The sequence below is a fragment of the Ovis canadensis genome, chromosome 8 (genome assembly GCF_042477335.2).
Source record: "Ovis canadensis isolate MfBH-ARS-UI-01 breed Bighorn chromosome 8, ARS-UI_OviCan_v2, whole genome shotgun sequence".
Taxonomy (NCBI): domain Eukaryota; kingdom Metazoa; phylum Chordata; class Mammalia; order Artiodactyla; family Bovidae; genus Ovis; species Ovis canadensis.
In genome coordinates this window covers 16,605,568-16,632,983 of record NC_091252.1, presented here as the reverse complement: position 1 = coordinate 16,632,983, position 27,416 = coordinate 16,605,568, and the positions used below count along the sequence as shown (strand labels likewise).

The 27,416-nt window shown below is 35.3% G+C and overlaps 1 protein-coding gene across 4 annotated transcripts in view; it reads left to right on the top strand.

Annotated features, from left to right (window-relative positions):
• The window catches only part of PHIP (pleckstrin homology domain interacting protein), a 122,500-nt gene that overhangs the window by 7,191 nt on the left and 87,893 nt on the right, over positions 1 to 27,416 (top strand). For all 4 annotated transcript variants that reach the window (XM_069598045.1, XM_069598044.1, XM_069598043.1 and 1 more), the window contains exons 5-7: positions 7,666 to 7,816; positions 7,917 to 8,015; positions 27,048 to 27,208. In XM_069598045.1, the coding sequence (XP_069454146.1) occupies positions 7,666 to 7,816; positions 7,917 to 8,015; positions 27,048 to 27,208 (411 nt within the window). The remainder of the gene's footprint in view (positions 1 to 7,665; positions 7,817 to 7,916; positions 8,016 to 27,047; positions 27,209 to 27,416) is intronic.

The window sequence follows — 27,416 nt, the reverse complement described above, 5'->3', positions numbered from 1 at the left end:
ACTACAGAGAATGCAGTCATCAGATGTGAAGCTACCTTTAGTTACTTGTCTTACACACACATACGTGCATAGAGATGGTTGGATGAGAAGTTTTTGGTATTGAGAAAGTTGGGATTGCAACATGGTTTCTGATGAAGCTTCTGCCTTAGTTAAAACTAATTTAAATACTAAGAGGAGTAAGATTTGTAGTGTAAGGCGTAAGTTGTAAGTTGTTCATTGCAACATGGATGATGGCAGCCTGCTGCAAAGGAAGCACGTAAAGAATCCGTGTGTTCTGGCCTCCAGATGGCCGCGGCCACGGTGGCATGACCCAGTTGGTCTCCATCCGGATAAAGAACAGACACATAGCCTGTCTTGGCAGAGCTTATAATATAAACCCCCAAATGCTCACCTTTACTTGTGTCACTGGGTTCTGGTTTAGTTTTGGGGTGTGGAAGTACTAAGTTCCAGGCAACTTGGAGAAACACGCATTTCCTGAAACAGCTTTACGCTGCCATTATATGTGTGATGCTAGTTATTTTGAGTGTAGTGTTTAAAACTGAAACATTACTAAAAATGAAACTGATTTTTCTCTGAAGATTATTTACATGGGTACCTTAAGAATACGCGGTTTAAGGATTCTCAATCTTTAAGTTAGTGGATAGTAACTTTTTTTTTTAGCAGAATCATAGATCTGAGTTTTAAATTATGCTTCACTAAGTAACTGTTTTAAAGAAAATGTCTTATTTCACAGATTTGTTTAGCAAATGACTTGATTTAAAAATAAAACTTCAAAATGTTATTTTAAAAAGTTAAACTTTGTCATTTTGTTGTGTTTTAAATTATTTTTATAGAGCATCCTTTGTGGTTTGTGGAAACCTTAAATCTGGATAGAGTTTTTTTTCTTTTCTAAACAGATATAGTCAGATTGTACAATAATGAATAAAATTTGGAGAATCAGTATTGCATTTTATTTAAATGACAAATATGTATTGCTAATACTAACTGAATTATCTAAATGAATTCTTAGGTGATTGATTAAACTGTGAATGTAAGACACAGTCTTTCAAACATGTTTATTCATAGTAATTTCAGAGTAAATAGACCCCCATGATTAATTTTGACATGTAAGATTATGTATTAATTTTACTATACCCTGAGTACAAGTAAATCATAGGCTTATGAGAGTCCTTCTGAGACTAGTTACCCAGCTTAGAGCATTTAACTTGAAAAGGGGTTATATAGGTTCTATTAAGTTTGTAATCCTAAAGTTTGTAAATCCTTTTGGCAATGAGGGAGAAACTCCAAGTTTTGAAAAGGAAACTATAACATAATAGAAATAACACTAAACTTGAAATTGGGAGACCTGGGTTTGAATACTGTTTCTCCCACTTTCTACTGTTTCTCCTACTCATTCTGTGAAATGAGGACAATACTTAACCTTATTTGCTTGTGAAGATAAATGCTGAGAATATAACTATTCTATATTTCTGTTCTTGGGCTTCCCTGGTGGCTTAGTGGTAAAGAACCTGCCTGCGAATGCAGGAGATGCGGGTTTGGGTCCTGGTGGGGAATGTCCCCTGAAGAAGGAAATGGCAATCCATTCCAGTGTTCTTGCCTGTGAAATCCCATGGACAGAGGAGCCTGGTGGCCTACAGTCCATGAGGTCATAAAAGATTCCAACACAATTTAGCAGCTAAACAAGAATTATTTTCCTGTGTAGAAAAGCTAAAAGCTCACAAAACATAAACTTGTTTTAAAGAGTATAAATATAATTTAACCTGTGCTTTGTAATAATGATATAACATTTATAAATTAAAAGTTTAGAAGTTTTGAGATTTTTAGGGACTGGGTTTTAGTAATAGACCTCAGTAAACAGTGAATAAAAATTTTTTTTAATTTCTGTTTTTGTTTATGTGCTAGAATAGGACTAAAAATAAGAACTGTATTATGTTGAGCTGACCTTTTTATAACTCAGAACTATAGTAGAAAGCATAAGCAACTAGCCTTTCAAGTCTGAAAAAATTGTGAGAAAAAAATATGTGAGAAAATCTGAAAAACTGTTTTCGAACCAGTCAGGTGTTCAATACATTGGGATAAAGTAAAGAGCCTGGTCAAATCAGATCATATTGGTGCCAAAGATTAGGTGGATCTTACTTTCATTAGGACTTCTTAATTATGTCCTGAGGAAGGGCTAACATTTCTAGGTCTCACAGGTATATGAAGTAGTTGGAATGAATATATTGACCTAATCTCATTTTTAAAAGGTCATTAAAAAGATTCAAGTTTTTTTCCTCTGTTTGGGTTTAGAAGGATTTTCCTCAACATGAAAGTGTGTAATGTGGAGGGTTTTAACAGCCAACTCTAGCGTCAGATATGGTGACCAACGCCCAGGTGGTGGCTGTTGCAATCCCAGTCCTAGGAATTAGGACCCCTGGTAGATGTTTTCCTCCCACTCAGCAAATTTAAATTGAGGCTCTGGATTTCAGAGTTCTTAATTCAAACTACTGACCTTTTCTTTACAAATTGAGAAAAGAAATTTTTAATGACGGTATGGCTGGTGGCTTCCAGGTTCTTTACATTCTCTTCCCACCAATAACACCATTTATAATACTTCTCACTGATAATGGCAAAATTTTCTTGGCTGAAAAGGGTGGTCATATATAAAGCAGCATATCAAGCAGAAGCAGATCGGCTTAGCCAAAAATACAGGAAAATAAACACACTCAAAGAGCTCGGTTTCTTCCTTGTACCTTTCTTTCTACAAGTCACAATTTCAGAAGGTTTTGTTGTAATTGATAATCCTAGAAAACAAATGTGCAATCTGAGAAACGAGTGACCCGAGTTTATGATTTGGGCCAAGATGGGGAAGGCAAGAGCAGACTTGCCTTTGTGTCACAGAATTCTGTTGTCCTTCTGTGCGGGATGCCAGGGATTGTTCTTTAAATTAGGAATGGGTAAATTTGGGCTGTTGCAGGTCAGTTGTGCAGAAGACCTGTTTTTGCAAGGCCCCTAAGCTGGAATTACTAAATTTTTAAAGAGGTGTGTGTGTGTGTGTATATATATATATATGTATATATATGAGATAGTAGCCTTCAAAGCCTAAAATACTTGCTGTCTGACCCTTCACAGGAAATGTTTGCTCACCTCTGCTCTAGATAATGCACCATGTTTACAGAAAGGGTGCATTTATTTAATGCATGTTTTAACTATTAATTATGGCCAATTAACCAAAGATTGTTGATTTTTCTAATTGGGATTGGAGGTGGTGGGGTGGAGATATGAGAAATTTGAAAAAGCTCTTTCTTGTCCCCTGAATTTCAGTGGATGGCAACAGGGTTTACATCCATATAGCGGGCTCATACATTTTCGTGGGGAAGTTAAGAGAAACATTAAACCCATGACATTGTCGAAGGTACAGTCATGAACTGGTACATAAGTTAAGAACAAGTCACCAGGAATGTTCAATCAAGATGATATACCTAGACTGAATAAAGTGAAGGAAAGCAAAGTTACATTAAAGGGAAGGTCTGAAGCAAATAGAGTTGTCTGGGCAAGGGGAGGTGGAGAAATGCAGAGAGCACACCACATGGGAAAAGCCTGGCAGGAGACAGTGCGGGTAAAGAACCTGAAAGAAAGCCAGTGTGTCTAAATGTGGAAAGTGGGGGCTGGAGAGTGTAGGACTAGGAGTGTTTCAGAGAAGGCAGACGGACAGTAATGGACTCCACATGCAATTCAGGGTGAGCAGACCACGGGAAGGAGTTGGATCTCCAAAGAGCACGACAAGCCTCTGCAGTGCTTTAGGTAGAGGTGACCACCAGACCGGTGTTTTGGAAAGAGCATTCTAATTGCAATATGGAGAATAGATTTGAATGAGGTGAAAAGGGTTCATAGGGTCCCAAAGAGTCGCACAACTGAAGGCACAAGTGGATGTGGGAAAAATGGATGATTTGAAATTGGATTGTTATGGAGATAGAGACAGGTATGTGGGTTTGAGGCTAGGAAAGAAACATTCATTTGGATGTGGTGGGATATTTGGAATGAGGTGAGAGAGGGAAATGGGCAGTGTGAAAATGTGACTTCTTGATTTTAGATTAGAGAGATGGTGATAATGTTGCCAGTCACCAAGGTAGGGAACTTGAAGGGGGCTGTTGGCATGAGCATCATGAGTGTAGTTTCGGATATGTTGAGTTGAGGAGGCCTTGGGACTCCAAGAAGACTCTTAAGAAAGTTCAGTGAGCAAGGCTAGGCTGTAGATGCAAATTTGGGAAGTTTTGGCATAAAGACTGTCCATAGAGTATAGAGAAAGGGTATGAGAGTGTCTGAAACTGAGCTGTGGGATATCAGACCTTAAGGAACTTCTCCATTTTATGGCCAGCAAAGTCAGTTTTTTCCCCCTGTGTATTTTCATGTATTTGTTTATCTTGATAGTTAAACACTTACCTGTAAGTACTGTTTTAGGTTCTGGGCAGACAAGTGAACAAGGTATAATCCTGTCTGTTCTTAGGAAGGACATGGACCAAGTAAATTGGCAGTTTTAGTATAGTGTAGAGTCTTATGAACCTCTGAACAGGGCAAGCTAGTGGTAGAGACTATATATGTGTTTTTTGGGGGAAGAGGATCATAGCTGTCATTAGATTCCTACATTTTAAGAACAATTAATATGGTGTGATAAGTACTACAGAGTTCTGAGGAGTAGGGTAAAGGACTGTTTGGGAAGGAGTTTAATTAGTGTGCTGTGGAAACGCACAGAATGTCCGCAAAAGAAGGGGCAGAGGCAGGTCATGGAAGGCAGTGAAGCACAGACTGACATGGAGAATTCAGGTGTAGCGTTGACGGGTAAAGGTTTCTATCATAGGGGTCAGCTTGCATAGGATCTCGAAGCCAGAACGCATGGAGGAGTTGAAGAATTCAAAGGATCTCTCCTAACTTAAAAATGAAACTTGGCTTTGAAAAATTGAAATTATTTCATCAGTTGAAAAATTGAAATAATCAAGGAGCAATGTCATTGGTAAAAGTGGATTCATAATATTTTATTAAAAAGATACAGTTCTTCAATCAAGATTTTCAAGTTTACTACTTGAAATGCGTTTTGTAAGAAGACCCTAAAACAGGATCATCACAAAACTAAAGTTAACAAGTAATGAACTTCCTTGTCAAACTAAAAATTGTAAAAAGAATTTTGATCAATTTAAAAAAGTCACATTAGGATAATTATGCACAAGTTTTAAACTAGAAGGAACCCTATAAATAGAGACTTTTACTTTCAGTTTTTAAGTAAATTATTTTAGGAAGGATTAGAGTATAAATACCATTTAAAATATTTGTATTTTGGTGTACTCTTCTGAATGCTTTTTCTGTTTAAATCATACTAGTGCTTGAAAAAGTATGTTTTGAGTCAAGGTGATATTAGGGGAAAAAAGGATTCTGTAACTAGGGTTTGTGTAATTGTGCATTAAACAAGATTAAATAGATTTATCAGGATTTTTCAGAGGCTTTAACATCATTGTGCTTTTGTGAATCTTGAAAGCTGAGAGGTAGTATGTATTATTTGATTTAGAACTTCTTTTCCAGAAGTATTCATTCTACCAGTAATGATTAGCCAGACTGTATTAAATTGTCTAATCAAAGTGAGACAATATGGCTCCATATTGTCTCTATGACAGTATATTAAGATAAAAAGTAAGATAGGTTCCCCTTAATTGGCTTCAACCTAGAGAATGAATATCAGCTAATTAAAAAAAATAACATTTATGTTCTTTTGCAGTTAGAGTATAACAGATACTGCAAGATAGATTGAGATCACTTAATCCCTCACTTCCTCAAAATCTGTTTTATAAGAATTCATACTAAAATTGCCATTAATAAGTGGACCTTTTTAAAAATGTGGTCCTGTCTTTTTAGGCTCTTTGACATTTTCTCAGACTTTACTTTTTATTCCTTTTTTTTTTTTTAACTGAGGTGAAGTTGACATATAGCATTATTTTAGTTTCAGGTGCACAACATAATGATTCAAAATTTGTACATATTGTGAAAGATCAAAATAAGTCTAGTTAACATCTGTCACTATACATACTTAAAGCTTTTTTTCTTGTCATGAGAAAGTTTAAGATCTGTTAAAGTTTTCAGTTGTACGATACAGTATTATTAACTATAGTCACCATGCTCTTCATCATACCCTTATGGCTTGCATATTTTATAACTGGAAATCTTATACCTTTTGACTCTTTCTACTTGGGTACGAAATGGGTAAAGAGTCAAAGTGTGCAAGCTTCCAGTTACTATTTTTTTTTTAGTCTAAATGAACTTGAGTGGCAGTTCTCAAAGTTTACTTCAGCACCTCCTCTTTACATTAAGGAAAATTATGGCAGTTCCTTTGTGTGTATTATCTATTCATATTTACCACTTAAAAATTAAAACAAGTTTTAAAATATTTTTATTCATTTAAATATAATAAAGTTGTTTCATGTTAATATAAGTAAAAAAATTTTTATAACATTATTTCCCAAGACAAATTTATGAGATGAGTGGTATTGTTTTATCGTTTTGGGGATGTTTAATCTCTTGCTTAATAGAGGGCAGATTTCTTATATCCCCTTTGACAGGCAGTCTGTTGAAACATTGCTGGAAGACTTACAATAAACTCATGAGAAAATGAGAGTGAAAAAGCAGATAGTGTCTTCATATTATTCATTTAAAAAAAATTTTTTTGGCTGTGCTGTGCAGCATGCAGGATCTTAGTTCGCCCTCCAGGGATTGAACCTGTGTCCCCTGCAGTGGAAGCATGAAGATTCACAATTTTTACTTGAGAAATCCCTAGGAGTTCCCAGAACACACTTTGAAAACAGCTAAACTAGAATATTTAGGTACTGCAGTGAGAATTTTTTTGTAACTTGATAATGTAAAGTGAAAACATAGTGTACCTTTCCCCCTAATTTAATTATCTTTACATTATTATGCAAATATTGTTTGTTTAATAAAAGACTTTTCAGGATGGATAATAAAAATAAAACATTTTACATCTTGGTTTTGAATGCTAATCTAAATTAAGCAATATTTTGAATTTGTTCCAAAAACAGCCCAAACTTTGTAGTTGGTAGATTTATTTTATAGTCAGACTTGTTTCATTGAACGGTTGGAATTTGGCCTTTATCTCTGTGAAGTTTTTGGTAAATTATAAATTTCAGCATAGAAATTATATGGATGTCTTTAGATTTTGTAATGAGAACATAAACTGTCTAGTTTCTTTAATCCTGAACTATTCTCGAGATTTTTAAAAAAATCATTGGTGATAAAAAGTGTTTATAGTTAGATGATTTTTTGTTTATTTTGAAAATTAAAATATTAGACTGGAACATACCATTTAGGTTATATGTTTTTTCATCATTCAGTATTTGCATTGACTAGCATCTGTTAGTTTATAGCTTGCTGTATTTAGGTTCCATCAATTCTTTTAGCACTTTTCCTCCTCAGTGGATTAAATCATGGTTGGGTAGTTGTTTTGTACTGTGAATTAAGGGATTTCACAGGATGAATGTGAATTTTTCCCCCCAAGTAAAATGAAATGTTGACTAGCAAGAACAAATTACTATATTTCTTAAGGTACATTTTATTTACTATAGATAATTGTATCCTGTATCCCTACTTCATTTAGCAAACATCTTCTCTGTGTCTTTCACATAATAGGTGAAGTATTACAGACATTTAGCACCCGATCACTTGCTGCAGATCTGTCATCGACTGGGACCTCTTCTTGAGCAAGAGATTCCACAAAGTGTTCCTGGAGTACAAACTTTGTTAGGAGCTGGAAGACAGTCCTTGCTACGCACAAACAAAAGTATGAAAAATTTCTAACAGCATGTAGACGGTCTTTTTCTCGCTTTTTGTCCTTGTGTCCTATCTTTACATCCAATAAAAAAAATGTGTGTGTTTAATAGGCTGCAAGCATGTTGTGTGGAAAGGATCTGCTCTGGCTGCATTGCATTGTGGAAGGCCACCAGAGTCACCAGTTAACTACGGTAGCCCACCCAGCATTGGTGAGTTGTTTGAGTTCATTACCAAGTTGATAGCCTCTTAGTAAAGAGCTTTTGAAAATAAAAATGTTTGTTACTTGTTGTGAAGTCAGAGAATTTTCATTTTTTGTGTATTAGCCTTCAAAGAGGAAAAAGCCCTCGGATTTTTTTCTTATGTTAGTGATCTGTAGTGAAAAAGTCATAATAATGTGTAATTATGGATTGTAAATATTGTACTTATCTAATGAACTCATTGGTATTTTTATAGAATATTGTTTTTTTAAAGATGTATGTCATTCGGTTGATTAAGTAGGCAACTGTATCATAATACAGATTAGTTGTAATAGTTTGGTTATTTTTATGAATAATCTTGTATTTTTTTGCCTTTAAAATTTCAAGAAGGAAAACTGATGCAGATAGGTCTTCTTGAAATGGCCTCTAAATTCATCCTTTTTAACTCTGCTACTACAAGGTGCTTGTCTTACCTGAATTACTATAGCCTCCTTCACACTAGTCTTGCTTCCAGTATCTTCTCCCTCTCTCCCTTTCAGGTTATACTGTATGTAACCCTGTAATCTTACTCTTATTTAATTCTGCCTCTGCTCTGTTTCTCTTGCTCAAGGTAGTATGAGAGGTAGCTTATGCTGTTTTAATGGAGTTGCCATTCCTCTACCACCAAGTCTTACTTCTGACTTTCAGAGACCTTCGTATTTTAATCGTCTCTTCTGTCCCTACCCTTCTGCTTAGTCAGAGGTGTCTTCTCCCTCTTTCTTCCACCTGTCCAGATTATAGATACTTCTCTTCCTTTTCTGGGTAATTACAGTCAGTATTACCGTATTATAATTTGTTAATATTATGGTTTTGTATAACTTGTTTAATGTTTATGTAAAATATCCTTGTCTATTGTTTTACTTATAGAAGTACTTTTAAGGTTTTGTGTTTTATCTGGGGCATTTTATACTTCATAGACAATTTTGATGTATTAGGGTATAAATCTAACTGTTGGTACTGGAAAGATGATCTCTTTTGCTTTGGTTGCTTTTAAGATTTTTCTCATTGGTTTCATGAAGTTTGACTGTAATATGCCTCGGTGTCATTTTTTTCTGTTTATCAAGCTTGAAATTTATTAGGTTTCTTGAATCTGTAATGTCTTTTATTGGCATTGGAAAATTGTCAGCCATTATCTTTTAAAATATCATGTCTGCTCCATTCCCTCTCCTCTCCTGGGACTCCAGTTAAACAGATGCTAGACTTTCTCACTCTGCCTTCTCTCTTCCCCTCTCTTTTATGATTTACATCTTTTTTAGTTTTCTCTAAACTGTTTTCCAAAGCTATCCTATGTTTGTATGGTGGGTAATCATGGGTGATCTTTTTTTTTAAATATGATTGTCCTGGTTAAATAATGATTCCTATGTTGTCTTAGTATAATGAACAACTATAAAACAACAAAGGATTTGAGACACAAGAGAATATTTTCACCTAGAAAATTATACTAGGAAGTAGAACAGTTTCCTTAAAAGAAGGGAAGGTAAATTTATTAGAAGCGTCCCCTCTAGGGAAAAGTTTATCCTTTTTTTGAAAAAATGCAGATCCATTTAATAAGGGGAATATGTTGTTCTTTCAACGCATTGTCAGGCAACACTATGGAAGGCAGTGAAAGTGCAAAAATGATTGATAGTAACTTTCGTCTTAACATTTGTTATGTGAGTAATTACTCTGTTCCAGGCACTAGTCTAACCATTTTCCATTTATTTTTATCTTTTAAAACCTTAAATGATCTTTCGGTAGGAAATACTTTTACTTTATAGAGAAGGAAATTGAGGCATGAAAAGGTTTGGTGACTTGACCAGGGTTACATGTTTAGTGAGTCATGAAAGTGCAGTGACTCCCATTATGCTGTGCTTTATTCTAAACTAATAGTTAACAGTTGGTTAACACTTGGCTACTCAAGAAAGTTAGTCATATTTTGGAAAAGGATACCAGATATTTATAAAGTCAGATAAAGTATGTTGGGCCATGTCATCAATCATCAGATGAGTAAACATTGCCGACGTGGTTATAGGGGATTTAAATATGGCAAAAATAACTTGAGCTTTGTGTTACATCAAGAGGAATGCAGCTGGTATATTCAGGTAATAGAATTAATTACCAAGCAGGTAATTGTTATACCTTTCTGAAAGAGTTTTATTTTATTTCATTTCTATTCCATTTTTCCATTCCGATTTTCAGGAAGTTGTTCCTCATGTTTAAAAAAAAAACAAAAAAGGCCTGTACTGGAACGCAGATTTTACCTGATGTTTCTGTATTCGCATATAGTCTTTGGCATCTCTAGAGAGAAGCTGGACTGATCAAAATGACTCTGCTTACTGATAGTCGTAGTTAGTGTCACGTCTCTTCAGTTCACCTTGGTGACAGTCTCGAACGTCTTGTCATTGTTGTGAAAGTGTGACTGGGGTGGTAATGGGAAGAAAGATTCATTAGGTTTTTTGGCAGAATAATCTTCCTGCACAGTAATACAATATTCATTTCAGGTTATCACAGATTATGAGTCAGAAGATTTTTATTTTTAAATATGAGTGTTAGTATCTTGTTGATTCCTCTGCCATTTCTGTCTGGCTGCCTCTAAAAATTTCCTTGCTCTTTTCCTTGATCAATGTAGTATTACCAAAGACCCATGTAATAAAAAGACCTTAGCATTATAGCTTTTCTTAAAATACAAATGGAAATGTTTAGTGTAGATTCAAATATTTAAGGTTTGATACATTTGGGAAATAGGCTTAAAAAAATTTTTTTTTGAAGTAAGAAATTGCTTACTGGAAAGTTGCACAAAGAGCTATTATAACCTGTTGCACGGTTTTCCCTCATGTTACAGTCCTATATTATCTAGAATTCCTTAAAACTACTCTGCCAATGTTGTGTGTGTTATTATTAACTAAACACCAGACCATATTCATATCTCACCACATTTTCCAACTTAATTACCTTTTCTTGTTTCAAGATCCAGTACAGAATACAATAATGCACTTAAGGCTTGCACAGTTTTTTAAATTAAACTTTTTACTATAACTCAGAAAATTATTTAAGATTGGGGTGATGGTAAATTGGATTTTCCTTTCTTAGATTTTTTTTTTTTTCAATAAGGCCTGTATATTCTGTTCCAATCCTTTGCATCTGTTTTCCATTGCCACAGCCACGTGTGGGCCTTGTGCTCTTTGCCTGGAGCTCTGCATCATTCATTCACTTCCCAGGTAAATATTAGTGTTAGTCACGCAGTAGTGTCAGACTCTTTGAAACCCCTTGGACTGTGACCCGCCAGGCTCCTCTGTCCATGGAGTTCTCTGGGTCGGAATGCTGGAGTGGGTGATCAGTCCCTTCTCCGGGGGATCCTCCCGACCCAGAAATTGAACCCAGGTCTGCTGCATTTCAGGTAGATTCTTCACCACCTGAGCCGCCAGGGAAGCCTGAGTAAAGACCGCGTCCCTGCGTCGTGTCCCACGCCGGCTTAGAGCTGGAGTGCAGGATAATGAGGAGCATGGTCTCTGCTCTCCTAGAATTACAGATTAGCCGATCTCCTGCCTCCAGCCTTATTCCTCTACCCTAGAATTTAGCTCTAAACCAGGGTTTCTTAACTTCAGCACTGTTCTCATTTTGAGCCACATAATTCCTTTTCCTAACTGACTGTCCTATGCATTGTACGGTGTTTATCAGCATCCTTGGCTGTAGCAACTCCAGTGGTAACAACGGAAATGTCTCCAGACATTCCCAGATGCCCCTGGGGTAAAATTGCCTCCATTTGAGAACCAAGGCTCTGAACTTTCTAAAATGCAGATGTGATCACGTCATGCCTCCTTTTCCCCAGTGACTTTGAATGGTCTCAGCCCTGTAATGTGGCTCACAAAACGGACCTTCTCCCACCTTTTCCTCACTTGTACCTTGTGCTGCAGCTTTGTACAACTATTTGGCCGTTCTTAAAATCAGCCAAAGTCTCTTCATCCCTTTCTCTCTGCAGTATCCCTCATTCTATGAACATTTATCTATTCATGCTTTTAAACCTAAATGCAACCAAGCAGGATTAAGTATGTACACTTACTCTGCTAGAGCTTTTGTCACATAATCATGGCTATTTATTGACCTTTGTTTTTTCTGCTGTACTGTTAGGTTCTGAAAGTTGGAAATTACGTGTTTGTGCTCTGTATAGACCCAACTCAGCATTAGTAAATGTTTAATAAACAGGCAGTGGGTAATTGATGACCTCCAATAGAACAAGAAAAGTTCAGAAATGGGTTGGGGGTGAAAAATAGAGTAGATGGTTGGAAGAAGAGAGAGACTCGGTCTCCAAGGATAGCTGTGAGATAAACAAAAACTCCAAAACTGATTTTTAGGAAATAAAGTTTATTAGTGAACTCAGTTATTGGTTCATTGTACCTGGAATATTAAAACTCACACCTGTATAATTTCGAAACCAACTCTGGAGTTAATCTCAGTGCTTTCTTACCCTATTATTTTATTATCTGCTTATAAATCTTGACTACTTTGTACCTCCTATTATTTGATACAAATTGTGGAAACTGCTTGAATTTCAGTCTCAGGGCAGAAGAACCAGTGTAGTTGGCTCCTTTCGAGCCCTTTACAACCTCCTGTAATAAATGTTTTCAAGATGCAGAAAAATCAAAAGATACCATTAATCTGTTACCACTAACTTCTGACAATCTTCTGTGGAAGAGTTGTGAATGTGTACTTGGCATGGCAACGTTTACTTTCAGAGGCACTAACAAGTCTCTGATATTTGTCCTTTCTCACCTCCATACCCATATTATGCCTCTTTTTGAATACAGTTTATTCTGTATTTATTTACCTATGATAAACAACCCTGCTTCAATAGTAAGTGACATGGTTGGGGAAGAAAATAGGAGAGGAGATACTTAAATACATTAAGGCTGTTTTTAAAGTTAAATTTATCTTGTGAAAAAGATTGTATTAATCTAGAAAGATTATATTAAATTAAAGCAATTAATTGCCTTATTTGCCTTTTTCTTAGATTTAACATGTCACCAAACTAAACTTTTTAATCTCTAGGTTTCCCAAGTTTTCATCTCTTTTTGTTTGCCAGATGCTACCATCTCTTTGTTATTTTACTTGTTGTTTCTACAGCAAAGTTCTCAAAGTGAGTGGAAATAGGAGTTTTGGAGAACCTGATTCTTCAAAATGTTTGTGTGTAAGGAAACAGCTTTGCCTTGAAAAGCAGCTTTACTCCACAAATATCCAGTTAAGGTTAAAAAGCCTGTACAGTAGTTCCTCTTTATTTTGATTGTGGCTGTGTTCTAAGCTCTCCGGTGGATATTTGAAACAGCAGATTGTATCAAACCCTACATATACTGCTTTTAAAGAAGTATCTGATAAAGTTTAATTTATAAATGAGGCACAGTAAGAGATTAACAATAACTAATAAATAGAACTGTTACAACTATATACAGTTGACCATTGAACAGTCCAGGGATTAGGGACACTGATTTCTCTGTCCCCTGCAGTTATGTAGTACTGTAGTATTTATTGAAAAAATCCTGATATAAGTGAATCCATGTTGTTCAGTGGTCAGTTATACTGTAATGAAAGTTTTGTGAATGTGATCTCTTGCTTTTCCTCTCTCAAAATACCCTGTTGTACAAATTTAGCGCCTTATTTTTTTAACCTCAACTACGCGCTTATCACAAAGTGTGGCTGTAGTTTTTGTGATTTGAAGTGCGACAGCAAAACTAGCGCACGTTCTTTTTCCTTTGTCACAGTTTCACAGATAAAATATTCATTCTTCTATTGTTTTTTTTGGCCTCACCTTGTGGTTTGTAGAATCTTAGTTTCCTGACCAGGGATTGAACTTTAAGCCCTGGTAGTGAGAGCACCAAGTCCTAATCATTGGGCCACCAGGGAATTCCCAGGGATTTTTTTTTTTTTCCTTTGTTTACTCAGCTGAAAACTTTCACCTTTTCACTGAAAGGATGCACTTTACAGCTTCTCTTTGGCTTATTTGAATTGCCCACATCACTACTCTTACACTTTAAGCCATTATTAAGTAAATAAAGGTTACTTGAACACAAGCACTGCGATACCAGGGACAGTCAATCTGATGACCGACATGGTCTGATAACTCAAATGACTGCTAAATGAATGAACCGGATATGCTGGACTATGGAGAAAGCACTGGCAACCCAATCCAGTATTCTTGCCTGGAGAATCCCATGAACAGAGGAGCCCAGCTGGATTCAGTCCATGGCGTTGCAAAGAGTCAGACACAGCTGAGTGATTAACACAACATGCTGGACTAAAGGATCCTGGGTAGCATGGATCATCAATCACACTACTCAGAATGGTGTGCAGTTTAAAACTTAGAGGAGTTGTTCATTGCAGGAATTTTCCATTTAATATTTTCGGACTGTGATTGACCACAGGTAACTACAGCTGCGGAAAGAGAAACTGTGAATTAGGGAGGGACTACTGTACGTTGAAAGGAGTCTTAAATCTTGTCTACATTTCTAGTTTTCTCTGAGGAAATAGTTTGAACAAAGGCAGCAAATATTAACTTAAAGTTAGTTATGAATCTTGACTGCTCAAGATGTGTGGCCTTAGGCAAGTTGTTTATTTTTTCAACCTCTCAATTTCCTCATCTGTAAAATGGAGATAATATCTACCGTATCTAGTTATTTGGAGGCTTAAATGAGTTACCAAAGTGAGGCACAAAGTAGGTGACAGATGGTATATTCTAACCTTGTAATTAACATTCAGTTAATTACTTGGCAAATACATCTAGAGTACATTTTTAGAGAGGAGATTCTTTTCCATCCTCATTTTCACTGTTATATTTTGCCATATTTTCAATACTGTATTTGACTTATTCTGAAATGGCTCTTAGCATATCTGGCGCTGGGCTAGGGTCTGCAATTGTAGGGTTAAATTTTCTTTTATGACTATATTTCTTTCATAGTTCTTAGAAAAAGCTTTTATATTATTATAAATCTTCGAGCTTTAGCATATAATGTCTAATTTAACATTTGGCATATAATTCAGTAAATTTTAAGATTCTGTTCATTCTTTCCCTAATACTCCCTCTTGTACCTTTTCCTGCCTTCTTTACAATCCATATTTTAATCCTTAGTTAGGTGTGTATTCATCACTTATTTGCAGACATTTATTTTGATCTGTTATTTTCTCAGTAACCATTTTTCCTTCCAGAATTTATTTTCTTTTGCCATTTTAATCTTCTAGCTAGGAAATAGTTATATGGTTTTATAATTTGTGTTGTTCTTCAACCATTTTACATATTTGGGGGGTGGTCCTTGGTTTTGTTTTTTACTCTGTCTCCTGGATGATATTTGCTGCTTTTAGGGCTCGAGGATAGAGGTTATATTGTATTATTCCTTATAGATCCAGCTCCTTAGCATTAGTAAATATTAAATGAAGAGATAATATATAATTGCTGCAGTTGATGAACTGGGGTAAAATAGGAAAAGTTCAGAATAATATTCATATTTTCACTTGTCACAGATTTTTGTTTTTTTATCTCTTCTCCTTCACCCCTCCCCTGCTCACCTCTTCCTTCTTTCCTTCCTAAAAACAGGTAGTTATGAGAGACTACTAAAATATATTGCATTTTTGTTTTTTAAGGGAAATAAAACTAATGTTCAGTATGCCAAAGCACCAAATATATAAAAGACATTCATATTTTTCTTTTGTTTAAATTTCTTTTCAAATTATGATTGACCAAAAAAGGGGAGGCACTTTGAAGGATGACAGTTTCCTTGGGTGAGTTTAAATGGTTGCTCTTGTGGCTGTGTTTTATTTTCTTTTGTAAGTCGTACAGTAAAATTTGTTCTGAGGTTATGGATGTGATGAGAGGGGCCCCCCGCCCACCATATGATGTGTCTGACATAGAATTTCAGTACTGATTAGGAAGCACTAGCCATTTCCTTTTTTAGTTTGCATCATATCTTTTTCCAGATTGATTATTGGGTTTGATGTTAAATTTCATAGCTCTCTAAGTGAAGCAAATTATCATATTTTCTTCATGAAGTCTCTGACTTTTTATCTCAAATTTCTTCAGGGAAACTTTGAAGTTCAGGATTGAACATCTAACTAGACATCTTAAAAACTGGGAAGTCCATGATTAAGCTGAGTAGATATTTACATAAACAGCAGCAATTTGTTCAGCATCTTAAGGGAGATGCAGGGGGAAAATGATCTCACATAAAAGTCTCTTAAAAAAAAGTAAAGGAAAAACAGTAAGATCCGCTTTTATAATATGAAGATTTGACTGTTTAAGGACAGTCAGTATAGATGTTGGTACATAATGCCGTCAAGTTTATAAAATGTTTTTATTTGCTTTTCATAATAACTGCAAACTACCCCTACCTTTATTAATGAGTAAACTGAAACTTAAGAGAGGTGGTGAGTAACTCAGTTATATCTTTGGATATTTTGTTTCTGATCTTATGCATTTAGCTTTGATTATATTTATATAGCACCTTTTTACCTTTTCTGTGAAATTCTATATTCATTAGTCTTATACTACCCATGTCCATTTTATTGATTTGGGTATAGGAACTTTTTGAATCATGCCCCAGTATATGAATTCTAGAAACAGTAAAACATGATGTGTTCTCTCGAGTTTGTATCTTGCCAGATAAATACTTAAATTTGAGAGAAAATATTCAGTTCCTTGAGAAGGCCTTCATAATCTTCTTGGCCCACTGATTAAGTTTTTCTAAAATGAATTTTGTTTTGAACCCTCTGATTTCTTTTGTAAAATCACCTTTTGCTTTTAGTTACATACCTTCTGATCTGTTCTCATTGTTTTCAAGAGATAAAACTGCAGTTATCCCATAGCAAATCTTTTACCATATTATTCCCACTTTTTTCTCCCTAGAAAGCTTCAACTTACTGTCTTTGGAAAATGGCCCAAAATGCCTGGCATAGCTTAGAAAGCACTCTGCAGTCGGCCTGTTCCTCCTCAGTTTCCTCTGATGCTCCCTCCTTTGTGCTGCAAGGGCTGGTCACACCTGGCTTCCTCTGTTGCTTAAATGTTGCGCTCCTTCCAGCCTCCGACCATTGCACACGCCCTTCCCTCCACCTAGATAGATGATCTCCTCCCCGCCTTCCCTGGCTGTTCATTTTCCAGGTACTTAAATGTCAGTTTTTAGGGAAGGGTACTCTGACTCCCTGATATCTTCCTGCCCTATATATTTAGGATCCTTTGCTGTATATTTCAAGATTTCTCTGTACCTTCTATTTGATGGAACTTAACAGTGTTGTAAGTCCTTGTTCATGTCTTTCTTCCCTGCTAAACTGCAGTCTCCATGATGGTAAGTTCTGTCTTTTCTTTTTCTTTGTTATATCCTTTAGTTCATACTTGGCCTATATAGGTACTCTATAAATGTTTGTTGACTCAAAATTGAATGATTAAAATGTTTTGGGGAAAAACCCTAACTTTTTAGAAAATGAATTTTTATTGAAATAGCTATTAAAATATTTAAAACTAAAAACTGAAAGTATTATACCATTGTATTTTCTGTATCATCACATGAATTTCCAGGAAAGAAATGAGAAGGAAGAATAATACAAATCAGGGATTGTACAGCTCTAATTAATTACAACTTAGTATTGTAATGTCTGGTTTTTTGTTTGATTTGGTTTTTTAGTGCTTATTTTTGTATTTGGTTTGTGATTTTTTTTTTGCTTAACTCTTGAAATCGTTTTTTCATCTTCTGTGTTTTATTTCCATTAGTATTTGAGTTCTTTTCAGATATTATTCATATTTGTGACATCTGCTAAATCTTAAAATCAGGTGTCTTTCAAATGGGAATTACAACTAAACTTGAAATTAAATAGGTAGAGATTTGGAGGGCAGCTGCTGTTCACACTAATTATTTTAGATACAGTTATGAAAGAAGGAGAGGGGCTCCCTCGGGTTTCGTGTCACCCATGCAATGATTTCCCTTTACTTTTCTGTTCTTTCTTGCCTCACTCCCCATCTTTTTTTGTGGACAGATAAGCTAATTACAGGATGATTCTTCAAATGTTGCAACCCTTTGCTCTTTAAAGTTGGCATTTTTGTTCATTATGATTATTGTTAACAGAATTTTGTCTTGTTCTTATGTTGAGTCGTTACTAGTTACTTGTGTATTGCGAGAGACCAGATGATGCTGTGGAAATAAACCAACCTGTGTTGAATTATTTCCTAGATTATCTCTGGCCCTCAGATTACGAATATTTGGTTGTAATTTTCTACTAATATCTATTTGTATCTAATATCTGTTAGAATTACTGTTGTGAGCTTTTCACTCATGGCTCTATAGGGAATTATATGTTACAAGTTCCTCCTTATATGCTTCCTTAACAAATAAAATTGAATCTAAACTATCTTTACCATCTTTTACTTTAAAAATTTGATGGGAAAGATTTAGAAACAAACTCCTAAGCAAAATTGATGACCCTTTGTATTTTATGGCTTCTAAATCAAACTAGACATGAATTCTTTGTAGTATATCCATTGTCAAATAGGCAATGGTTATTCTCTGTAGTGTATACATTCAAGTACTTTAATATACTTGGTCTTTAGGGTTTCTTTTTTTTTATGATTAAATAAATTTAAATTTCTTGCATCTTTGTCCCTGGATCTGTTTTTATCAGTGTTTGAATTTAAGCTTAATCTCTTTAGACAGCTCATATTTTTCATATTACTCTTGAGCTCCTCAAGATAGGCTGAGCTATACTTTATTTAATAAAATATTAATCAGGATGTACATATGCTCAGTGAAGAAAACTTGGGAAACAGAACAGCTGAAAAATTAACCAGTCTCACCAGTTATCTGTTACTAATACTTCAGCATGTTTCCTTTCAGTCTGTTTTTCTAACATTTGTCTACTTAAGCAGCATGGTAAGAGTACACTCTTTGGAATAAGCTTGAATTCAAACCTGGGCTTCATCTCTGGGAAAATTAAATTCTGCCTTTCAGTTCTGTTATTGGTAAGGAGTGTCCCCAGTATGCGGATAATTGTCATACTCATTTTAAAAGATCGATGAAGATTAGATCAAAATGTATATGAAGTTCCTTCAACAGTGTCGGGTACCTAGTAAAAGCACTCAGTACATATTGGCTATTATTTTCCAAATCTGCTACACATCATAATAGTTTTCTGTGGCATTTTCCCCTTGCACAAGAACAGCAGATAAGACTTTTTTGTACTAGATTCTTGAAACCTCCATAAGAACCTCTCTCTCTGGCTTCAATCACTGTTGACTTTCATTTTCCTTAATAGGTATTTTCTCAAGATAATTGATTCTTGGTTTTAGCGTAAGTTTTCTTTTAGAGAATTAAATAGCTGTTTTTTGTGACCTGCACAATTGCATCATCTTTCCATTCAGACATTTTTGTGATCCTTTAAAAAATTTTTTTAATGTAATTTTATGCGTTAGCAAATACCTTACTACCACACCATACTTTATTTAGTGGAAATCACCAATGCCATGTAGAGATAACTTTTTGGACTTGTCGTGAATTTGGAAGATTATTGCTATAGAAATTGGCCTCTGATCGTGGATGTAGCATTACTTTGTTGGGCAAGCTAATTATTGTCTAAAGACATAGATCATTTTCAGTTGATTTTCACATGGTCTTGCTTACATGACTATCATCATTTTTGTACAGGCAGACCTCAGAGGTATCATGGGGTTCTAGGCCATTGCAATGAAGCCAGTATCACAGTAAAGCAAGTCACACCAAGTTTTTGGTTTCCCATTGTGTGTAGAGGTTATTCACATTGTACTGTAGTTTATTAATTGTGCAGTAGCATTATGTCTAAAGGGAACTATAGATGCCTTAGAAAATAATACCGTTGGAAAAACCATGCCAGTAGACTTGCTCAATGCGGAGTTGTTACAAACCTTCAGTTTGTAAAAGCAAGTAAAGCACTCTAGTATATGCAAAGTGCACTAAAGCAAAGCATAGTAAAGTGGGGTATGTTTGTAGTTTACTCAGGTTTAATTCTGTAGGTTTCCAAACTCTGACAGAGCCTTTATTAAAGAGATTGTAGAGATTAAAATGAAATCTGGATACCGGTTCTGCAGAATCTACTCTTTTGTACTTTAATTTAGGAACTGTTTATATGGTTACTAATTATAACTACTTCTGCATTTTATGTATGGAAACTCTGGGAGCTTTCTAAGTGTTTTTTAAAAACCAGAATCACAGAATAAAATTGGTCAAAATATAGTACAAAAATAAAGCTAATAAAAAAGTCTGCTGGTAAAATACTCTGATGTTTCTTATCTGAGTACCCTTTTTTCTGTTCCCAGAAAAGGGTCTAGTTGCACCTCTGAAGTACATATTCTTTGTTCTTTTTGCATCCTCATTTAATTCTTCTGCTGCCACAAACCTTAATTCTCCAGGTTTTGGAATCTACTGCTGCCTCCCTCTCTTTTGCATTCATTATGCCGCCAGCGTGGCTCTGCTCTCACACGTTGGCATAGGTGGTCGACACTGGTCCTGGCCCTCTAGCTCCGATTGGTGAGGGGCGGCGGCTAACCCACATTAGACTAGACGCCGTAGACTGTTTTATGTTTTTCATGAGAGTTGAAACTTCAACAGCAGCAGAAGCCCAACTTCTTTCTGCATTTTTGTTAATTCATAGTAATGTTAATTATTTTTCTCCAATTCATCTTTCTTAACATGACTTATTTTGACCTTGGTTAATTCATTGCAGTTACACTGTGTGCCCTTGTCCATTCTTATTTATTGGCTACACTGTGTGGCTTGTGAGATTCTAATTCCCTGACTAGGTACTGAACCTGGGCCCTCAGCAATGAGCGCACAGAATCCTAACTACTGGACCGCCAGGAAATTCCTCCACTTTTTAAAGTACTTAGCAAACTGATCTTGTAGGGTATTTTGCTAAGTGAAATAAGTCAGACAGAAAGACAGATACGGGATTATGTCACTTACATGTAGAATTAAAAAATTCAACAAACTAGTGAATATAACAAAAAGAAGCAGACTCATAGATATGGAGAACAAACTAGTGATTACCAAGGAGAGGAAAGGGAGGGCCCAGTGTCGGGGTAGGGAATTAAGAGGAATAGGGTTATCAAGTAAGCTATAGGGTATATTAGACAACACAGGGACTATAGCCAGTATTTTATAATAAGTGTAATTGGAATATAGACTTTAAAAACTGTGAATCATTGTTTGTAAACCTGCAACTTACATAATACTGTATAACAAATACGCTTCACCTTTAAAAAACTGGAGCAAAAAGTACCTATTAGAAGCGGGAGGCCTTTTGGAGAGAGGTGATGATATTTCTGCCTTACTTCTTTATTGTCTGCAGAGATTTTATCATATGTTTTTCTGTATTCTCAAAAATACAGTCACTAAGGTTATTGCAGATGCTCTTTTCTGGCAGCTACCCATTTTTACTCATGAAACTTGGTTCATGTGATAGAGATTTGTCTACAGATTTCCCATGAACTTGATTCACATGGTACAGATGTGTATAGTGAGGAAAACTGAGGTAAATCTGCTTATGTCTATCTTTTTCTAAAATATCTACATTGGAAACTTGGCCCAGCTGTGGGATGAAAGTACCATGTTCCTGGATAGACAGATGGCAACTGTTTATAGGTAAATGAAATTAAGCTTATATTTCCAACAGATGAAGTTTTAAAAAACTTCTCAGTCTTCAAACTATATAATTATAAATCAGGAGTAAGATATTTTTTAGAGGACATGAAGAATAACCACATTCATACTAAAGTGTCACTAATAAATTTAAAGTTTTGCTGCTGCTGCTGCTGATTTAGTTGCTACCTTATGTGCAACTCTTGCGACTCCATGGACTGTAGCCCACTGGGCTCCTCTGTCCGTAGAATTCCCCAGGCAAGAATACTGGAGTGGGTTGCCATTTCCTTCTCCAGGGGATCTTCCCAACTCAGGAATCTAACCTGGGTCTCCTGCATTGCAGGCAGATTCTTTACCAACAGAGCTATGAACGAAGCCCAAAGTTTTGCTACTAGTATATAAATAAACATGCCTCAGCAGGTTAGTACAGAAATATATATAAGATAATTAAATCACAGTTTTATAGAGAAGGGTTAGTTAGTGGAAAGATTGGAACAAATAGTTGATTATTTAGGGGAGAAAAAATATCTTCAGAGACTCACCTAGTAACATCTACTAAAACTGTGAATATGTTAAGGAGTTAAGTGAGAAATTTAAACCACAAAAATGTAAAAAGAAATTAAGTATTTATTTATTATACTGTTGGCTGGTAGAAGAACCATTCTAAAGCACTATACCAAATTAAAAGAAAAGAAAAATATTGATAAAATTGGCTGTGTAAATGTGTGAAATTATGAGATGTCAAAGAATAGCATAATATGAAAACCAAGTATATTGTGGAAAATGTTTCTGGATGAATAACTTGAGAAGTTGAAGTTGAGAGTACCTTGCTTAAGATCTCCACAGTATCATTTTTAAATACAAGTCCATCAAACGTAAAGCCTAGTTTTTATTTCATTAAGGAATATGGATGGCATAGCTATTAAAATTCTGCTTATGAGGGAAATCTCTGCAAAATTTTGTGTAATTGCTTTAGGTGGTAGAATTATGTAAAGACAGTATTCTTATTTTCTACATTAAGTATGCATTAGTATTATGATTAAAGAAATAAATTAATTCTTAAAAAATACCTTGGTGTGAACTGCAAAGAAATGACTTGTGGGGAAATTTTATTTACCAAGGATGTAGGCACAGAAGTAAGTTAAGACCCTACTGGCTAGATATATCTAGTTATATACAAAATTATACCTGATAATAACTTTAAGAAATTGTGGGTCTTTTGTTTATTTTGTTTAGTAACTAGTTCTAAATTGTGCACAGAGACTTTGTTTCAAAGGCTGTTATGAATGATTTGCTACAAATGACACTTCTCACGTTTTGCTCCTTTTCTTTCTCCATACCTCATACAAATGACTATTTCACTTTACTTGTCCATTCACTCAGCATAGTTGAATAAATATGTTTACCTATCCCTTTGCTTCCAAATTAAGTAAATTTAGCAGGGCAGTTGAAAGGAAGAGTGGTATGGAGATACTTTGAATCTGTAATCTGTCCAATAAAGAAATCCATTTTTGTTTTATTCCTAAACCTTATTGTTTTTTGTTATGTAGTTAATTTATTAAGTCCACGAAATGCATAGCTTTTACTAAGTGCCAGCCACCACTGTCAGCTTTTAGACTAATCAAAGAACAAAACAGACAAAAAAATTGTGCCCGTGTGGAGTTTATTATATTGTAGTAGGGGGAGACAGCAAATAAACAATGAACATAATTAGCAAATAAAAGATGATGATGGAAAAAAGAGCGGATATTAAGCTTCATAGGGGCATCAGGAGTTAGCGGTGGTGGTAGGGGCTGGGTTGTAATTTTCACTAGGCTGATCAAGTTACGCTTCATTGAGAAGGTGACAGACATTTAAGGAAAGAAAAGAAGAAGGAAGCCAGGGAATTAGCCACATGGGGAGAGAGTGTTCTGGCCAGTGGGAATAGCGGGTGCAAAGACCCCAAGTTAGGAGCTTTACCTGATGTGTTGAAAGAATGGGGGTGATTAGAATGGTTGGAATAGATCAAGTAAAGGGGTCAGATAATGGATGCAAGATTGTGCAGAGTCTTGGTAGGCTGATGTATAATCAACTTGGTGTTTATTGTGAATCAGATGAACACTGCAGTTTTGAACACAGGAGTGGTACTATAGGGCAACTGGTTAAGTTGCTTTTAAAATTAAAAAATTTTAACTTAAAAGTAAAATTCACTTTTTACTAGAGGAGGTGGCATTTAAACTGGCCCTGAAGGGTAAAAAAGAATTTGCCAAGTGAAGAAGATAGGAATTTGCTTTGGCAGGCTTAATTTAAGAACATTTCCCATCACCATACTTGGGAACATTAATGTATTTTTAAACAAAAGTCATATATGTTACTTGATATAAGGTTAAAACTATAATAATGTCATATAAAGAACTTATTCCTTTGTGACCTCTTACATCTGCTTAACCATGCTTATTTTAAAAATTGATGTTCTGGTTTAATAAAATTTAAGGAGTTCCTATAATCCAAGAGACATTTCCTTTTTACTCAAAAATCCAATTACTGTTAACAATTTCTTGAGAAAATGAATGATTGGCATTTGCTTTTCTGCCATAAAGCTGTAAATTTAATTGAACCATCTTGTGTTTCTTATTATTAACTAAGATTCACTTATACACTTTTTTATTTAAAAGGCACCGCACTCAGTTGCAGGAAATATGAATAAGGCAGAATTTCTGTCCTTAAGATACGTAAGATCTGGTAGGAGAGACAAGATATTACTCAAATGGTGTAGTGAAAGAAAATGTGAGTTCATTCAGTGGGAATCCCACCACGTCTTCTTTGCCTAATTGACCTGGTCAGATCTTCTTCAAATCCAACCTCCTCAGTTGAACTTCAACTACTGAAGCATACCTGTGTTTTTCTCTCTAACCCATTGTGTCAGGTTTGCACCACCAGCTTATTACCTGGGAGCTCTACATGCTGTTTTCCCTGTATGTCATTTCTTTTAGTTCTGTTGTACAAGTTTGTAAATTGGTCGACAGCAAGGATGCTGTTTGGTACCCTTTCCCTGAGGATGCTGACATAGTTTCATTAAAAATACTCAGTAGTTAATTGGCAGCCAAGCATAACATAGGATGTGGAGTACAGTATTTGACTTAATGTTGTTGCTAAAAAGGTTTTCTTGAAGTGTTGACTGTAAGGTAGCTTTTTGAAAGGGATGTTCTTTTTCTCAGTTGACTCTCAAAGTGAAAATAAAGGTTTAATCCCAGTTTAGGTAGAGATTCAGTAAAAACTGTTTAAGAGAGTAGTAACATTTTCTCTTAAGGGAATTAGTTTTTGCTTTATCAACTCTGAAGTATAGTCTTCATTAAAAATCCATCTTAAAAAAATCTGACCTATATAAAAGTGCCTTATCATCATTAAAATAATAGTTTTGGTATCGTAGTTACCTCCAAAGATGATATTTTTGTACCTGAACAGTGATAGAGATTTTAAGAAAATTTGACATTTTGAGTTTGTAAATTTGGAGTGGAGAGAATTAAACTGTATTGGTAACACAGTATGGTCAACATCTGTGCTATATGTCATCACTTCTTTTTCTGTAAAACAGACAATAAGTGAGATGTCATTGATCCTTAGTATTTGGATAAGATCATTTGAGTTCTCATTTGGCAGGACAGTTGATGCCTGTGGTTTTTGTGATCTTGACTCCAAATCAGTTGGAGCTAAAGTGCAGGTGGTTGTCTTTCACCAGGCCATTTCTGTGCAAAAGGCAAAATATCTCAGGGTTTATTAGAAACTTATCCAATCACTGTTACTGTATAACTAGTTTCAGCCTAAATATACTAATTAACAACTTTCAACAGTTTGTCTTAGATAGCACAAGTGTTGAAATAATTTGTATCCTAGAACTTGTCCTCTAAGAGCAGGAGATACACTCTTATCAGAATATAAAATAATTGACATAGGAAAAGATCATGTAAGCACAATGGAATTATTCCTTAAATTATATTTTATTGCTTTAGAACCTGCAAAGTGTTCTACCTCATCGCCAGTCCCCAGAGTTTTCTTTTTTGCTTGTAAATGTAGCGTAAGCCAAACATTTGTTGTTTGTGAGTAAGATAATAAGCACTGAGATTCTTTATGATACACCTGAGAGATTTATATTTCAAAAATTTTAGGGCATAATCATAGGCTCTAAACCGGAGTTAAATAAACTAAATTTAAATGTGAGAAACTGCAGTGCTTATTATCCAAAGTAGATGGCAGTCACAGTCAGAAAAAAAAAAGCCTGGTATTAAAAGATGATCTACAAGTGAAAATGTGCCTGTAGACCAGTCAGCATGTATTTATTGAGCACCTTCTTTGTTTATAATTCTAATGAATTATTGGTATAGAAAACAAAGAACAGTAGTAAGTTAGATGGAAAGGAACATCTTCGGTCAAATTCAGCCTATCATGCTTTGGAGTAGGAGGTAAATTTTGTTCATGTATTGAAATGGGCATTAAACGGGGGTTAAAATGGGCGAGGTGAAGAAAGAGGGCTTATAGGTTCTAGAAAAGGAATCATTGTACAGGTCTTCAGCAGGATTCCCAGTGTATTTTTTTTTAAATTTATTTATTTTTGGCTGTGCCGGGTCTTCATTACTGCCCTCGGGCTTTCTCCAGTTGCAGAGCGGGGGTTACTCTGTTGTGGTGCGTGGGCTCGCCACTGCTGTGCCTTCTCTGGCCGGGAGCACGGGCTCTAGGCGCGCTGGCTTCAGTAGTTGCAGCGCACGGGCTTAGTTGCCGTGCCGCATGTGGAATCGTCCTAGGCCAGGGATCAAATCTATGTCCTCTCCATTGGCAGGCGGATTCTTAACCACTGGACAACCAGGGAAGCCCCTAATTATTATTATTATCATTTTTTAAATAATGCAACAAGTTATTCCTCTGTCTTCATTTGTTGGAAAGTTTCTAGAAGTGTCATTCAGTGTGTCATATTTGGAGTGTTAAGAATTGCTGTTTGTTAAAAAGAAGAAAGCACCGGATCCAGTTTCAACCGCTTTTATGAGAAAATCTATCTCATAGGAGCCTTTTAAAGAAATAGTGTCATATAAAGTCATTCTGGGTTTTAAAGAGCACTAAACAGAGTAGAGAGTAAAGAAGGCTGAGTTTTAATTCTAGCATCATGCCTTACTTTGTGACTTTAGGCAGGTTATTTAACTAGATTTTCTTGTTTGTAAAGTGAAGATAATAGTGCTTTTGACTTATTTCAGGTAAAATAATGGGCTTTACTATTTTGAAGACTTTTAACTAGGAGTCATATGCATTAGAAAGCATCTTAATTTTTACCGCTATATGAGAAATTGAAATATGTGAATTCTTAAAAGAGGATAATTAAAATTAATTTCTGAATTATACTTATTTCCCCCCCTTTTCTTGGTAGCGGATACTTTGTTTTCAAGGAAGCTGAATGGAAAATACAGACTTGAGCGACTAGTTCCAACTGCAGTGTATCAGCACATGAAAATGCATAAAAGAATTCTTGGACACCTGTCGTCTGTGTACTGTGTAACTTTTGATCGAACTGGCAGACGGATATTTACTGTAAGTTTTTAAAGTATTATGTTAATTCATATATGAGATTACAGAAATGTTGCTTATAATTGAACTTTGAAATAAAACCTTTGTTTTTTCTTTTAATTTGAAAAACTAGAAATTCACATAAAACAGCTTTCTAACAAAAGGTTGCTTAAAATTGGACTTCAAGTTTGGAATGTTTTTGAAAGACATGTTGTAACCCAGTTACAGTTAC